The sequence below is a fragment of the Mesoplodon mirus genome, assembly GCF_964341445.2.
Source record: "Mesoplodon mirus genome assembly, chromosome: 6".
NCBI classification, from domain to species: domain Eukaryota; kingdom Metazoa; phylum Chordata; class Mammalia; order Artiodactyla; family Ziphiidae; genus Mesoplodon; species Mesoplodon mirus.
The window spans coordinates 133,555,743-133,573,077 of NC_138982.1; the positions used below are offsets into that span (position 1 = coordinate 133,555,743).

Consider the following 17,335-nt stretch of genomic DNA (forward strand, 5'->3'; position numbering starts at 1 on the left):
ACACTAACACTGTGTAAAAGTCTCATCTGTTTGTGCCCCCCTGCATCTCAGGTAAAATACAAAAAATAGTGTTTTTTTTTTCTTCAAGTGATAAATTTGGATCTCTTTCCAAGGAGTTTGGCATCTTTATAATTCTATGCAAAACTAGAACTTCCGAACACCGACATCGAGTAAGACCAGCCATAGACCTAAACAGAAGAGAAAAAAAAAAGAAAAAAAAGGCTCATGGAAACATTATCTCCACCTTCTCCTCACACATTCTTAAAATACACAGATATTCTCAGACATTTAAGAGGGAAAGGAGTAAGAACACTGCAAGCTGTACAGTTGCTTTGTTTCCCCAACTAGGAGATGGCTCCTGGATTGGTTTCAGATAGAATCTTTTATTATTTTTTCATGTGCTACCCTTTAAACTAATCTGTAGTACATACTTCACTCCTGGGGTAATTTGCTTTCCAGTGCTTTAGAATTTTTTGTTTTTTTTTTAATTCTTTAGGCCCTGATTGAGAATAAATAAAAGCCCTTGGTAATATAAGACTCTATATACCAAGGGTAATATATTACCCTTGGTAATACATAGAGAGAGGACTCAAGCTGATTTGGGATTCTTGAACAATTCTTTCCGATGTTGTTAGAAACGATAAAGTTGGGTGGCTACATGGCTTCAGAACAAAGTCAGCTGCCAAAACCGTGTGTGCAAGAGTGCGACTTAAAGGGAACATTCTCCCCCTCGCGAGTCCGGGAGGGGCGTGGAGTAGGGGTGGGGCAGGAGACGTATCTACAAGGACTGTCTCTACCGGGGCACGGGGCAGTCAGATCTCAGTGTTCAGCTTCCTGGAGGGGGCAAAGTCTTCACGCCTAACCCAAATGACCTCGTCGCTCGTGCTCTCCGGGCCTCCGTTGACGCCCGACAGGGCGGCTTGCTTCTTGAGCTGCGTCATGCGGGATGCGTGACTATCCAGGGCCTTCTGGCCTCTCTCCCGCTGACTGATGGAGGCGGCCTGAAGCCGCTCCTGCAGGTCTCGGTCCGCCGCGGCGCCCTTCAGGGACTCACAGAACTCATCATCGTCACTGAGGATGTCTGTCTCCTTGACGTCATCCTGCTCTTCGTACTGAGTAAGGTCAAACTGTTCCTCTACCCAGCGGTCAGTGTCCCCGCCCCCAGGGGGCTGCTGGGACTCTTTCTCCGGGCTGCTGGCAGAGATGGCATCAGAATCAATGGTAAACCTGTTTCGGGCCAGTCGCCGCCTCCTCCTCCCAAGAGACTTGCTTGGGGCGGACACTGCGCACACACACAAAAATATAAAAATAAAACGCCCACATGCTTTACGTGCGATGCAAATCCAGAAAGCAAATACAAGAAAAGGAAAGGAAAGACTACACGATATGCATTCAGGACCTGGATGTCGTTTGGGGCTTAAAGTCCGGATTTCACCAGTCTGTCTTGGGGTCTTTACCTTGCACAGGTGTCTGGACTTGGAGGATGTTACAGCCAACGATGGAAGGGCAAGGGGGGCGCAGCTGGGGGCGGCATATGGGTGGGTTGTAGGTTATGGGGGAAAGGGGATTCAACTCCCTCTGAAATAATTTCTCTACCCTGTGCACCTGGGAGACAGGGAGTGCAGATTCTTGCTGCTGTCGAGTGCACCACTGATGTTGGGATTAATTAGTGCCCTCAGTTCCGACCATGGCCCATGTCACAGTGCTCTGGGAATCTCCCGGGGCTGTCCTAGAGTCATTTAGCTGGAATAAATCTTTAGTAAGGATGGGGGAGGCCTCCAGAGTTTCATTGTCTTTGTAGAAATCACCATGATATATCAAGGAGGGAAAAACACGGGTCCAAGTTATATTGCTTTCTGGAAAACTGAATGTAACATTTCTCGAGGATCTGCAGGTACCTTAAGGGCACAGCATTGTTTTTGGAGAAGCTACAGAAAGAGTGGGTCTCAGAGATATTAAGTCCTCTTTCTGACAAAGCCCCATGTGAAGTTGAGGCTAAAGCAAATGTGAGCCTTAGTCTCTCCTGTCTCTGTTTTGTGTATCCCCAATTTCTCTTCTACAAAGCAATTAAACTACCAGTGCCGGAGTGGAAGGAGAAATAAATAATACAACACCCAAGCAGCTGATTAACAAAGTGCTAGATAAAGTGACTAAGAGTTAAGAAGAACAAATCTTTGAATTCATTCTTTCACCCTACTGCCCTCGAGGAAGCCAGTATTTTTTAAAACAAACAAAAGACACCACCCAATCAAGCAAACAATCACACACACACACACACACACCAGACACATGGAAATGCTGCCACTTCTCCCTTGACATTGAAATGTACCATGGGCTTTCCAGTGGGAGGCAGGAGCCCAGACACCACTTAGGAGCTACTTTCCTGAAATCTAAGCCTGAAAAACCATTAAACTGCTTCAGTGCTGCTAGAAGGTGACTATTCACAATTACCGCCAAATGCAGCCTTGACTTCAAATACAGCAGGTACAAGGTCAGTGAGCTGGACAGTGGTCTAAACTGGCACCCGCTCTGACCATCCTCTGTCTCAGATCCCTGTGCTTCCATCATCATTCCTGAGTGTTCTATCATCTTAAAGCATGGAGGAAATAGACACCACTCTCACTCAAGGAGGGGAATGAAAATCATTTCCAGGAAAAATGGAAAAAAGAAAGAATTAAAAAAACAAAACAAAACTACTACTACCTACTACTACTATTACTCTACTGGAAAGAAGCAGAAATTACTGTTCAATTTTGTCTCAGTACCACCAGAGAGGAGCCTGGCTCTCTCCAATCACTCTCTTAGAATTAACTCAATTCCAAATTGGGATATTGGAAATATTTGTCAAGGATGTGCAGGTTTAAGTATTTAGGAGTGAAGTATGCTAATGTCTATTCTAGAAATGTGTCAAAAGTAAGATGAGCAGATGGATGACAGATGAATAAATATGTGACAATGAAAACATAAAAAATATTACAGACAGTAGGTATGAATGTATACAGTTCTTTCATTTGTTCTATATGCCTGAAAATTTTCATAAGAAAATGTTGGAAAAACAAAAAAATGTGTAGTTAGGTTACTGGCAGACATAAAGTGCTTTTAGACTAAGGGAGACTGGCTATTTGCCTTTACTGAGCAAAAAGAGAAATAAACTAGCTGGGTATTCAGGACAATGCATAATGAAGCGTAAGAATAACCCAGCCAGCCTTACGGGATTCCAGGAGACAATCTTTGATTTGAGTATTTCCACTGTTCACTATTAAGACTGACTAGCTAGTGCTGGGCTGACCCACTCCCACACCATTTTTAAATCATCGAATTTGAAGATCCTGACGATAGTGAGGCGCTTCAAAAGCAGAGTGATAAATCAAGACTTTCTTAGCCAAAACTGAGCCATCAGGCAAAAAATCTTCCTACTAGCCAAAGCCAACAGGCTCTGACATCAAGGCTCTCTCTCTTGATATTCAAGATGATGGGGTAGGTTGTAGCAACTTTGTTTTCTTCCCAGAGGGATCTCAGCAGGAAAACTTCTGAATGTCCTACAGACTAAAAATGCTTAGTTTCAAAGTGAAGGCAGCTCTGACTTTAGGTTAATCGATTAACAACAGAAACCTGACCAATGACAGGTGGGGTTTCCTGAGGTTGGCACACATATTCCTAATCCTAATTAAATATATGTGGCACAAGTAAAAGGAACAAATGAGACAATGCCAAGGTGAAATTCTCTGCTGTGAGCTCTAAAGGGATGAGAAAGCTTTTTACATGAGGACTCCATGAGAAATTGTGGATAGAGAAGTATGCAAGACACTGGTGAGCCCAGAAGAGTACTGGGGGTTCACTATACCAGGTTTTCAGTAAACACTTATCAACTGATTGGAGAATAGATATAAGATAACTAGCCCCTTAACATTAGTTAAATTAAGGTACTTAAAGAGTATAATACACTCTGTCAGGGTTATGTCTATGAAAACCTTCAACCATTCACAGTACCATACCTGCCTCTTCAACACAATTGAGAAAAGGCGGAAAATCCTTTAGAAAAGAGATCAGAAGCCTTTCCGGCAAATGCAAAGGAAGCCTCTTTTATTGGAATCTTCCCTGCAAAATTCTGGACTGCCTCTTAAGAAAGGAGTGATAAAAAATGTTAATGTCTTGATGTCATTAATACCTAAGTGTTAGGAAAATATCTTTCTTCCTAGATAGACTTTAATGCCATTTACAGGGAGTCGTATTGATCTTTACTGCTTCAAGGTGGTAGAATAAGTCCTAAAAGAATATTTACCCTGGGACCACTTGAACTCCAGATTCCTCTTTTCTAATAGCAGCTCAAGGCTTCCCCAAATGAACATGGAAGCTAAAAATAGTTGCAGGCCCAAGGTGAGGGTAAAAATCTGATGGGTCATCTGGTCTACCAAACATGGCCTCCTTACTGAGAACAGGCATGGCTGTGTTTCTCGAGGAGAAAGCCACCATGTTCTCAGAATGGTGGGCTGTGACTTTGCTGAGACATCACACACTGCTTTTTGCTGGACAAAGCTGGCTGTCATGCAAAGCAGCAACTCTCATTCGGCAAGCGGGCTAAGACAGCCCCTCCAGAAAGAGAATGTGCTCACTTCCCAGCTTGGCAAATGAGAGGGGAGCTCACCAGCCAGAAGGAGGAGGACAGCGAAGGGAAAGCTTGAGGGAGGGCAAGAGGCTTAAACCAAGGGAGGGAGGCAAGGGCCGGGAACCTCACACCAGGGAAGAATGTACTCCAGCGTTAGCCCCCGCAAGGCCACGTCTAAGTCTTGCTCAGTGAGGACGTCAGTTCTACAGTGGAGTGGGGATGACAGGGATCTTGAACGTCTGAATCCCCACAGTACCTGCCCTGCTCATGGCTGGCCTGGCCCCTTTCAGCGCACACAATCGTTTTCCTCCAAAAGGGACATATTGCTGGGAAGAGGGAAGGCTTTCGGTCTTCAGGAGCTGTCTTCTATGCTTATCACGCAGGATGGAATGCACAGCCTTCAAGAAATCCTTTCTGCTCTCTGGGGAGCTATGAAAAGAAGATTTACACCTGTTAGGGAAACAGCACTTAACACAGGATGGAACTTCTGATGTTATCAGGGGCAGCCAAACAAATATCCCTGAGGACCAAAGGTTAAAGACTGAGGCCACGACTCCAATTTCACTGCCGAGCAGCAGTGTTTTCATCGCTGGAGATAAAGAACACGTATTCCTTTCCCTTTATGTTTTGTGATTCATCTCCTGCAGCCAATTTGGGACCGAGCAGCCCATAAATGAATAGATTGACGGAGAGATGGATTTTGCACCACAAAGTTGCCAGATTCTGCTCTTGGTACTTAAGGCAGAGCCTTTCATTCTAAAATGTTTTACAGACAAAGGAACCACAAGATTCTTGCTGCTCTGCAGCGCACTTGGAAACTGATGTCCCAACATCCTGAGTTTCCTCTGAGTTGGATATCAATGCCTGTTAAATATCAACACCTTCCATGACACACTTCAACATGTAAATATTAAAGTTACATTGTTAAGAACTGGAAAATCTTCCCAACTTCCAATTTGCACAATAAAAAAAGTGCTTCTTAGGTTATTTTTCTTGTTAAGTTCTTAATAGTTTTACCCAGGCAAGTTTTAGCTGGCATTCCTTATTAACAATGAATATGGCATCTCTACGGGCGGGCTCATTGGACCCTGTGGATTTATCAACAAAGTCGCAAGCAGGGGCTTCCCTGGTGGCACAGTGGTTGGGAGTCTGCCTGCCGATGCAGGGGACACGTGTTCGTGCCCCGGTCCAGGAAGATCCCACATGCCACGGAGCAGCTGGGCCCGTGAGCCATGGCCGCTGAGCCTGCGTGTCCGGAGCCTGTGCTCCGCAACGGGAGAGGCCACAACAGTGAGAGGCCCACGTACTGCAAAAAAAAAAAAAAAAAAAAAAAAAAGTCGCAAGCAGATTAGCCTAAATAGACTGTAAAGATGGTGCTAAACCACATGTAGATTATCTGAAAAAAATTTCAATTCTAGTTCCAACAGCTTCCTGGGATCTGCATTTGTTGATCCCTGTCACCCAACACCCAACAAAGAGGCAATGAAGAAACACAAGACATGGGCTTTGAAGTCAAACCCACTGAGTTTGAACTCAGTATTCATTTGCTATAAGGTTTTAGCAAAGTACCCTCTGTGAGCCTTGGCACCCCATTTGTAAAATGGAATAACAGTACCTCAGTCTGACTAAGTGAAATAATGCATGTAAGGTGCTCAGCATAGTTCCTGCTTGGTAAATGTGCCTTCTTACTGTATCAGCAGCCACGTTATCAAATATTACTAACAACCATAAAATATTGATTCCGTTGAGTTTGTAGTGTGTCCGTGGGCAACCCATAGTATACTACATACGGTGTGGGGTATTGGGTAAGTACTGAATAAATTACTAAGCATCTATGATAAAATTAAAGCATCATGGAGTACAGATCATATTTAAAGTCAAATGTATCAGAATGCTGGCTGTTGGCACCATCCAGCCTGGTGTCTTTAGGCCAAAAATAAGAGAGAGAGAGAGAATTGGCTGCACTTGAGAAACGTACAGTTCTCAAATTCTTAATGACAGAGCCCAAAAAGGAGGAAGATGAGGAGGAGGAGAGGGGATGGTGACAGGAGGGAAAGAAGAAGTAAGTGGAAGCCCACATCATAAGTTCAGCTTCCCCTCCAGATCCGTAGGTGAACCTGAGTCACTTGAGCCAGCCTCCCTAGGTTGAAGTTTCCCTACACGACGAGGAATCCCAGCAACACTGCACACACCCTCACCTCCTCCCGGGTGACTCTCCATCTGCTGCTGTACCTCAGAGATGTTACAGTATAAATGATGCACCCAAACACCAAAACAAAACATGAGACAACCATGTCCTTCTAACCCACCAAATGTACGTATAGGAAGAAAGCCCTTGTTGGAATGTCAAATATATACGTGAAAATTCCGATTTCCTTTTAGAAAGATATTAACCAGGTTACTGTCTACATTCTGATAAAATTAGTTTAATTTATCCAATTACTGTTACTTGATAAGTGTTAAATACTTTCTCAAGTGCACAAGAGAAAGAATGTAGCTTCTAGGGATGCACAGGCTGGTCTGCAGAACCCAGAGGGGTAGGGGACACCAAGCACTGTCACATCCCTTTCCCTCTGGGTGGCACCTCCCACACACTTCACGGCTCCAGGCTCACCTGCAGCACAGGTGGAAGACCCTCTCTGGCCTCCCTTCAGACTCCGATTTTACGTGGACAATTTCACACACAGCATTTGCTTCTGCATCTAGAGAAATTAAAACAAGGATGAATGAGAGTATGTTTCAAAGAGATTTATTTGCATTTTTACAAAAGCATTTCCCATGCTTTGGTGTAGGATTAAATAGAGCAGAACCACATATGACCAAAGAAACTTCATTCCTATCCCGTGATCTCAAGAGACAAAATGATTGAGAACTTAATGGGCGTGAAGAAAAAGAATGCTTGGAAAATTACCAGTTGCTAAAATCTCCTTCTGGATGGTCTAAAAGGACAATCAGTCAATCATATTGATGGAAAAACTGACCCTTTTAGCTGCACAGCCCGTTTGGCTGAACTATTTTAATTAAGTGATTAGTTGTTTTGGCAAGAGTTGGACTAGACAGAGCCCAAGATTCCAGTGCTGATTTCATCAGGCCAGTGATATAAAGAGGCAAGCCCCTGCCATCTGCAGCACAGCCTTCCCCCTGAGCGACTGGGACTAGTGCCCTGGACAAGCGTGTCCTGGGAACGAATGGGGTTCCTCTTTCTCAGCCTGCCCACAGCACCCAACCTGAAGGAAGCCAGAATGGTACACTGAGAAAGAGAGAAACAGTTATATTTAGAAACAACTTCTAAGTCTTTCAGTGCCTGAATATCATATTATTTTGCTGGGTTATTCATTATTAGTGTTTATGAAAGAAACAATTCACTGCAGACCTCAAGACTGCACACTGTGAAGTCTCATCCTTACCTAATGGTTCAAAACCCTAGTTACAAACCCTCATCCTGCCCACATTATTTAACCAACCAGGACCCATATGCAGAGAGTTTCACGGGTTTTCCCATACGAAGACGAAATCTAGAAATTTCCATCTTCTGATTCTCATATCCACTGGAATTTATTTCATAACAAGAGATGTGTTGGCTGGTCTTTGTAAGTCCATTAAAATAAACTTTTCTCTTGACTTTAAACTTGATTTGAATGAAAAACCGAGGGCGGGAACGGAATATCATCTTCACAAAGATGGCTTTGTTTTCCAAACTTAAATTCTTCATGTATTTAGTCTTCAATGAAGGCAAAATTCCTGGCTAAGGAGCCTTTGAGGTTTGTTATAAGCATACGCTTTCCTATTTATAAACCAGGCACAAGGAAACATATGAACTAGATAATTCACAATCTAAGACTGCAAAGTAAGACAGTGCTAGTGTTTAAGTGTCCAAACCTCAAAATATTATTATAGCTGTTTGTAGACCTATGATTTATAGGGGCCTGAAAATTCATGTGTAAATCAATTTTACAAATCAAATCAAAGCTAAAAAGGCACGAGGGTCCTCTGGGCCAGTAGGTTAGACAGAAACCTTCTTAAGGCAAATAATCATCCCCAATACATTTGCCAGACGTGGTTTCTGCATTTGAGTTTTCCTCCTGCAATGCATAACAACTGAGAAGGAAGTGGTATCTAGTTTAACTTGGGTGGATAACTGGAGGTTTCCCAAATACTGCGGGTTTTTCCTGCAGTATTCATGACACTGGACTAGGGAAGAGGTGGTTCTATAAGGATTAGAGCCAATTTTATGGCTCATGGAGGTGACAAGTGAAAATGGGGAGGAAATGAGTGACACCAACCGGACATGAAGAACTTATCGCTCATGCTAGATGCCAGAAACACAAAAGAGAAATACAGATCCACTGTGCACCTGCAGAGGTCCACTTCCATGGCCCCTCTTACAACCAGAAAGCTGTACCTGCTGTCCAAATGGGACGGGAATAGAGGGGTCCCGAGAGTTTCCACTTGACCCCAAAGCTGCTCCTTCTCGGGTGTGCCCGGGAGAACCACTGCTGATTGCTCCTCCTTAAAACAGCCTCAAATTAAGCCCTGGATGGGGCCTCTGAGTCATAGCAATATTGCTATTCTTAGTCAATACCGTGCTGACATTCACTTCTCTTCTCATGCGCTAAAGCATCAACTAATCATCTTAGCAAGTACTTTCATCACTACCTAACAACTTGCTTCAAGGCTACTTGGGTCATAGAAAAAGAACTGACATTTCATGCTGATACAAAGATAAAGATTTGTAATGCTTCAGGAAGAAAGAATGTATTCAATGGCTTTTTTTGTGCTTTGGGTGGTCTTTTTGGGTCTCCCAGTTAAAAGGCAAGTGAGTTATTTACATGGGCTTTGTCTGCTGATGGTCACAAAGATTCTTCCCAGAAGTACAAGACTCATTGCTACTTAGATGTGAGTCCCTGTAATGTTATTAATATATATAACAGAATGAATAGAATTCCTTGGAACAGTATTAAAGGCGCTACCTCCATTCACTTAGCTCATTCATTTAATAAACAGCTGGGTAAATAAGAGGCAATGGAGAGACTGAGGGAAAGGAGACTTAAGCACAGAAGAAAAAAGATGGTAGGGTGGTTAGAACCAAGAGTGTGGATTCAGAAAAACAATTCATACATACACAGAAATATGTACCCAACCTGTTTCAGAGTTTACCTGCACTGGCCAAAGCTCGAACCTGCAACGCTTCGGTAGGAATCATGTGTCGAAATCGGAAGGGGTCCCAGTCCTCGTAAATTGAAAGCCTGTGAGATCCTACCTGCAGGAAGAGAAGGAACTAGGTGCATGAGAAGTCTGTGCTCAGCCCGGACCAGACCTGCACACACTTTCTAAACCAGTGATGCTGCAGACATAGAGAACAGACTTGTGGTTGCCAAGGGGGAGGGAGAGGGGGGAGGGAAGGACTGCGAACTTGGGGTTAGCAGATATAAACTATTATATAGAGAATGGGGAAACAACAAGGTCATACTGTAGAGCACAGGGAACTCTATTCAATATCCTGTGATAAACCATAATGGAATAGAATATAACAAAAGGAAAGTCTACATGTGTATAACTGAGTCACTTTGCTGTACAGCAGAGACTGGCACAACACTATAAATCAACTATACTTCAATAAAATAATAAAATTTTAAAAATATGTCATTAAAACAAATAAATAAATTGTTTTAATTAAAAAAAAAAAAAACAAGAAGAACAACAAAGCAGTGATGCTGGAACCCCGGGTCACTCCCCCATGTGTACTTTTGTTCACCCAGCAGCAAGCCAGAGGCCATGTGACAAATCTGCTGAGGGTGCGCAAATAAGCTTGCTAACCAAAATCAGGCAAAAGAGAGACAAAGGAAGAAAGAGAAAAGGGATCCCAAAACAAGCACAGAGGGGCAGGAAGAACAGGGAATGGATAAAAATAGTATTAGGAAGGTAGTAGGTTCTGGCCATGGTAGGCCCAATAGCTATTTACTTTCATGCTCTAAACGTGAGTCTGCCTGCAGGAAGGCAGGATGGGCAATTTCCTTAAGTCCTCAGCAACACTTAAAAAAAAAAAAATCATAAAACACTCATGCCTGACAAAGGAGCAGAATTACAATTACGCAGATGCAACTGAGGAACAGATAGTAAGGGAGATACTTTGAAACTATGGGGTGAAATAAGAAGTCTTACAAGTTTCCTCTTCTGTTTGGAACCATCTTTATACACAAGGACCACAGCAGTTTTGAAGACTGGAAAAACATAAAATGAAGGCAGTTATGGCACATAAAGGGTTTGGTTTTCCCCTTCACTTCAACAATAACTTGTGGTAACAAACACTACCGTTATAAAGAGGACAGACAGTCCCCTTGAATCAGCTCCCATTCTACCCTCCACTCACTCAGCACATCTGAGAGACGCAAAATCTGTTACGACAAAATTTTCCAGGTCCCAGATAAACAGAGAAAGCCTAAAGAGATGGAAATAAACCCTCCTGCCCCACTGGAAACTTTTGGGTAAAATATATTTTCATCATGGTATCAATTCAAGCTTAAAACTTCAGCTTATACACATTTAACAAAAATGTACTAGTTCAGCAGCTGAAGGAACAATACAAACATCAATAATAATAATGTTTAAGGTAATTTCTATTTATGCACATTAAGCTAATATTACACACACGCAGAGTGCTCCTAATTCAGGAAATGTAATTCATCTCTTTTGACCTCCATAAATAAGAATTAGTTTATGAAGTAGAATGCAATTTTACTTTTTCCAAACAGGATGAATCACAATAAACGATTTAGAAGCAGGGAGTATGTAGTTTTTTTCTTATATTCTTTGGGGGTGGGGGAAGATACAATGGAGTTATGCATAATCTTCCATAGAATTCCTTAAACAATGCCAAGCATGTTCAACACTCAGTGATTCTGACTTCCCCCCGGAGAGGAAAGAAGAATTGGTGTCCAGAACGACAAGGAAGGGTGACCCCAGCCCATCCTTGGCTCCCTGGATCAGGGTCTCCACCTCCCTTCACACTCTGACCCCAAGGCATAGCAAGGACCCCGTTAGTCACATGGCAGCTGGAGGGGGCACACCTGGTATACCAGACACACAATTACAGGGAATTCTCAGCGACAGGCTCCCCAGGCTCCCAGGCCCTCTGCAGACTAACCCAACGTGTCTGGTATATTTTTTATCATTTTTTATCCTACTGACCCATCAGGCTCCCTTTGTGTAAGACTGCAGGAAAAAAAGCTTTTGGGTACAAAGGAGCAGACCCCAGCCACTGGGTCTGAGCTGTCACAGCACCTGACTTCGTACAAATCCCAGAGGACAGACTGCGAGGTTCCCACTGACCCCAGGAGGCCACACCAGCTCTGCACGGAGGCTGCACAGTAGCACCCGAGGCGGTCCTTTGTCCTTACCATGAAGCCTTCAGAAATCACAGTGTCCAGGACAGCAGGGCCCTCTAAAACGGAGGGAGCGCCACTGCAGGAGAGGGTGAGGTTGCCAGTGAACTTAGTCTCAGAAGACCCACCATCTCACCGGGACCAGAGCTCAATGAGGTCGTTGCCGTGACTCTTAAGAAGGCTACTGGTCTGCCTCGGTTCACCTGGACCATCTAGGATCACAGCGGTCGGGCCGGAGTGGACCCCAGTCTGGGCTCTGAGCATTTCCACCCTGATCTCTCCCTGATCCGCAGCCGACTGTCACTCAGGTGACTCCAAGTGTTGCCCATCCCTTCAGACGTGGCCTTGATGTCCAAACGCCTGGCTGCCCTGACCAGCCTAAATCACTCTCTCGATATCCCCAGAGGTGAACATCGAACACCCTTTAAGGCCGAAACCTAAACAAACTATTTCTTTCCTTCTTTTAAAGGTGGTGACCGTCAGCCCTGAGTACAAACTAGCCGTCCTGGGAGTAAAACATCAAGGTGCTGGGTGGGCAGCCGGTCAACTTTGTTTTCGGAAGAAAGCAGCACTATTTCCTGAGATCAGAGCAACGGAAACAAGACAACCACATTTTAACCCCAAAGCTGCCTGTTCAATGGTAATTAAGTTACTTCCCTCACAGCAACTCTTCCTTGTTTCAAAACACATTTCTAGGGCTTCCCTGGTGGCGCAGTGGCTGGGAGTCCGCCTGCCGATGGAGGGGACACGGGTTCGTGGCCCGGTCCGGGAAGATCCCACATGCTGCGGAGCGGCTGGGCCCGTGAGCCATGGCCACTGAGCCTGTGCGTCCGGAGCCTGTGCTCCGCAACGGGAGAGGCCACAACAGTGAGAGGCCCGCGTACCGCAAAAAAACCCAAAAAAAACAAAAAACAAACCACATTTCTAAGGCTCTGTTCTGCTTGCTACTTAAAAATCACACCGAAACTGCCAAACATGTCACCTTTCAAGGACTGGGAATCCATCAATAAGCTCATTACGATGACGACAGCCTGCCTTGAGCCAAACACACACATTGCCCCCCAAACCTCAAAACTGGCATTTTCCTGAACCCTTTCTATCACAGGTTGGCAAACTAGGGCCTGCCTGTTTCCGCACAACCCGCAAATACTAGTGCCCATTTGTTTACATACTGTCTACAGCTGCGTCTGGCTACTTATGGCCTCTTGGTCTGTGAAGCCTAAAATATTTACTATGTGGCCTTTTACAGAATAAGTTTGCCAACCTCCTACTTTGTCCCAAAGGATTTCCTTTTTCTAAATCTGTTTATTTCTAACTATAGGAAATATGTAAAATTCAGGAGACAGGCATGAAAAATCCCTACGTTGAACTCTGAAACGGTTCATCAATAGCCCAGCATCAGAAAGAGGGAGAGAGATGGTTTGGATTATTTCCTTCAGAATCCTACACCCCATAAATGACCTACTCAGAAGCATCAGAAAGCTCCCAGACCTCTCCAAGAAGAAACTGCCATATAAGAAATGCAACTGTTAATGATGGGAAAAACAAAACAAAGCAAAACAAGTAGTATCCCTCCCCCTGCCAAAAAGACCCACTACTATCAAAAACCACCAGCATGTCAAAATACCCCACTACTCCTCTGTATATCATATTTAGTCACATGTTTTTCTTTCACATTTATATGCTCCTTAATTATTATTAATATTATTATTATTATTATTTTTTTTTTTTGCGGTACGCGGGCCTCTCACTGCTATGGCCTCTCCCGCTGCAGAACACAGGCTCCAGATGCGCAGGCTCAGCGGCCATGGCTCACGGGCCCAGACACTCCGCGGCATGTGGGATCTTCCCGGACTGGGGCACGAACCCGTGTCCCCTGCATCGGCAGGCAGACTCTCAACCACTGCACCACCAGGGAAGCCCTCCTTTATTATTTTTAATGAAATGGCATCAACAGCTACAGTGGCTCTTTGGAATCTTTAGGAATATCACTAAGGTTTTCAATGAAAGCTGAGTCATCTAATTAGGAAGTGCAATAAATCTTTGTATTAAATACTCTGATTTTAATATCACTAGGATGTTCCATTTGGGAATGCGCTGTTCACATCGTAAAAGAAAAAAACAGTTCAGTTAAAGAAGCAGTAAGCAGCAACACCCTCCCTCTTCTGCCCCCAGAAAGATAAGGTAAGGAAGGACAATGGAAATACTAGACTTCCTTTATACTGTGTTCCTGCCCATGAATCTTCTAGTGAGAGGCTAGGAAAAGACACAACCTAAAACAAAAGCATGAACACTGGTCACTGATCACTGATCATGATTGATCGTTTTATACCCAGAAATAACACTGCATGCTGTACAAGCATTTACACACAATAAGCCATATTTCCTGAACATGTACAGTGCCCAGTAGACTACCCCATAGTTTTTCTCACTCAAAAAGCATTATTACGGGGCTTCCCTGGTGGCGCAGTGGTTGAGAGTCCGCCTGCCGATGCAGGGGACACGGGTTCGTGCCCCGGTCCGGGAAGATCCCACATGCCACGGAGCAGCTGGGCCCATGAGCCATGGCCACTAAGCCTGCACGTCCGGAGCCTGTGCTCCACAACGGGAGGGGCCACAACAGTGAGAGGCCCGCGTACCGCAAAAAAAAAAAAGGCATTTTACAATACAACCACATGAGATTTCTAATTGCAGCAACTGCATCCATCTGAACTGGCTTATTGGAAAATTAATCATTCACAAACATCACTACTTTCGCTTCTATTAGCCACGATGCGATTGAGAAGCACCTCGTAACTGATCAAGGCATCCAGTGATGCCACAACAGGTGAGGTGAGAATCATGCCCTGAATCCTGGCATCACACAGAGCAACACAGAGTTGGGAAGAGAATAAAAGGACTGGGGAGCTCAGAAACAGAGACAGTTTTGTCTTGATTTTTCACTCGATTTTTCCTTGGTTTATTATTAATTCATTATTTTGAAAAGATATTCAGAGCAGCAGCTTAAAAAAAATCTTTTCCTGCCCATATGTCTATACCTGGGGGGAGACCTGAACAGCCATTCCCTCCCTCTTGGTAGCTGGGTGGCCACATTCGTCATACTTAGCTGGAAGGTTTAATTTAGTATCTGTGACATGTTGGTGGCCATAGCAGGAAGACAATGCAGATAACTGTAATTAACTATATTTTAATAAATTGTGTCTTGGAAAAGAAATGTTAACTTACTGCGAAAAATAAGCCAGCCTCCCTCTTCCCCTCCAAACCTTCTCGTGACACGTACCAAAAGCTGCCAATTCGGGCTCCTTTTTCCACTTTCCCAGCGAGGCCGGCGGGTTTGGCCAGATCACAGTGGTGTGCAAAAGCAGGTCCCCCATGCTCAGATCTGCAACCTGAAATCCAGGGCAAAACTTACTGGGCGATGTTAAAAACACTCAGACATTCATGACATTTTAAAATGCAACAGGCTGGTGTCAATTCAACTTCAAGAAAATAATGTCTCTAAATAATGTCTCTCATTTGGTCAACTTTTTTTCCCTTATCCTGTCTGCCTATCAGAATTTCAAGAATAAGGTGGCCAAAAGGTACAAATCAGGCCTCTGAAATTCATACGCAGTAAACCTGTCAAAACTGATGAACAAAATTGGAGAGGGTTTGTGTTCAAATGGAGAGTTATCTAAGGAGAACAAATGGCTGTCAGCAACAAAGATCCAGCCCAGGAAATGGCAGACATTGCCACCTGTGAGTTTAAATCCCTTTGGAGCCAGGGTCTTCTGAGAAGCAGTGGAATCAATTATTTCTTTTTCTTCCAACTCATTTTAAGGAAGATTTCATTTCACTTTAGAAGAGGGAAAAGAAGCCAACTGAGGAGTTGGGAGATTGTTCTTTAAGCTTGTGCAAATGTGAGCTCTGGAAACCATGAGGTCTAGTGTTGTGTCCTCGAAGGTCAAATGCTAAACCATCTCACATGGACAAGTTCCTCTTCTCCTTGTAGAGACACGATGATCCTGAGATTCCACTGGTGTCTACACCTCACAATAGTCATGTGTGCCTTTTTCACTGGAGTCCTTGGCTCACTTCCAAGTCTATCAAAATCCCATCCTCCCACCCACTCAGCATCCTAATCACAGGCGAAAGGATCATCTGGTCTCTCAATGTGCTCCCTGTGCAAACATGTCAGAGCACAAGGCTTTGCAGAAATCAGAGTCCACGGTCCATCCCACTGGGAAACACCATAAATTGTTAGGAGGGTCTCCCTCTAGTTCACCTCCCTGAAGCACCCGCCCACCAGCCTCTCACTTCTGCTCTGCGTCCACAGAAACTAAGCCCGAGTCCTTCTCCCTCAAAGCAGAAATTTGAATATTGGAAAACTTGATGTTGAGCTTCAAGGACAAATGGCTCTGGGTTGTTTTTTTTTTTTTTTTTGCTGCTTTTGATCTGACTGGGTTTCTAGATACACAGCTGCCGAGCAACCCCCCATGGAGCACGGTGCCATTTGACACTGCCCTTCTCAAGCCACCAGGTCAAGCTACAGTGATGGAGATGGGGCTCCAGCAGTACAGAATACAGTGGTATTGCTGCCACTATAATGATTGGGATCATTATAATAATTAATAATTACTCTAATTATTATTGAGCAATATTATTAGTAGTACCGTCAGTGGTTAAAGACATTAAGCAATTGTAGTACTTTGTACATATTAAGTAACTAGTCAACCAAACACCCAGGAGAGTATCCACTAAGGGAACTATATAGTCTCCACTACCCACGTCCCACACACCACAGTGGAGTGGTATATACATAAGTCAAATTCCTTGGTACCATTCTGGTCCATAGCCTTAGAGGGAATGTTTTTAAAAGTGATTAAATGCCATATGATCCAACAATCCCACTCCTGGGCATATATCCAGACAAAACTATAATTCAAAAAGATACATGCAACCCTATGTTCATTGCAGTCCTATTTATTGATACAATAGCCAGGACATAGGAACAACCTAAATGTCCATCAACAGATGAATGGATAAAGAAGATGTGATACATATACACAATGGAATACTACTCAGCCATAAAAAAAAGAACAAAACAATGTCATTTGCAGTAGCATGGATGGAACTAGAGATTATCATACTAACTAAAATAAGTCAGAAAGAGAAAGACAAATACCATATGATACCACCTATATGTGGAATCTAAAATATAACACAAATTATCTATGAAACAGAAACAGACTCACAGACATAGAGAACAGACTTGTAGTTGCCAAGGGGAGTGGGGGAATGGAGTGGGAGTGTGGGGTTAGCAGATGCAAACTAGGATATATAGGATGGGTAAACAACAAGGTCCTAC

General features: G+C 43.8%; 1 protein-coding gene across 3 annotated transcripts in view; it reads right to left on the minus strand.

Moving 5' to 3' along the window:
- Positions 1–757: 757 nt before the first annotated feature.
- The window catches only part of TIAM1 (TIAM Rac1 associated GEF 1), a gene marked incomplete at its 5' end in the record, with an annotated part of 515,782 nt that continues 499,204 nt past the window's right edge, over positions 758–17,335 (minus strand). For all 3 annotated transcript variants that reach the window (XM_082624561.1, XM_082624563.1, XM_082624562.1), the window contains 6 exons: positions 758–1,282; positions 4,863–5,035; positions 7,221–7,308; positions 9,764–9,866; positions 10,769–10,827; positions 15,269–15,377. In XM_082624561.1, coding sequence (XP_082480687.1) covers positions 813–1,282; positions 4,863–5,035; positions 7,221–7,308; positions 9,764–9,866; positions 10,769–10,827; positions 15,269–15,377 — 1,002 coding nt within the window. In that variant the 3' untranslated portion in view covers positions 758–812. The remainder of the gene's footprint in view (positions 1,283–4,862; positions 5,036–7,220; positions 7,309–9,763; positions 9,867–10,768; positions 10,828–15,268; positions 15,378–17,335) is intronic.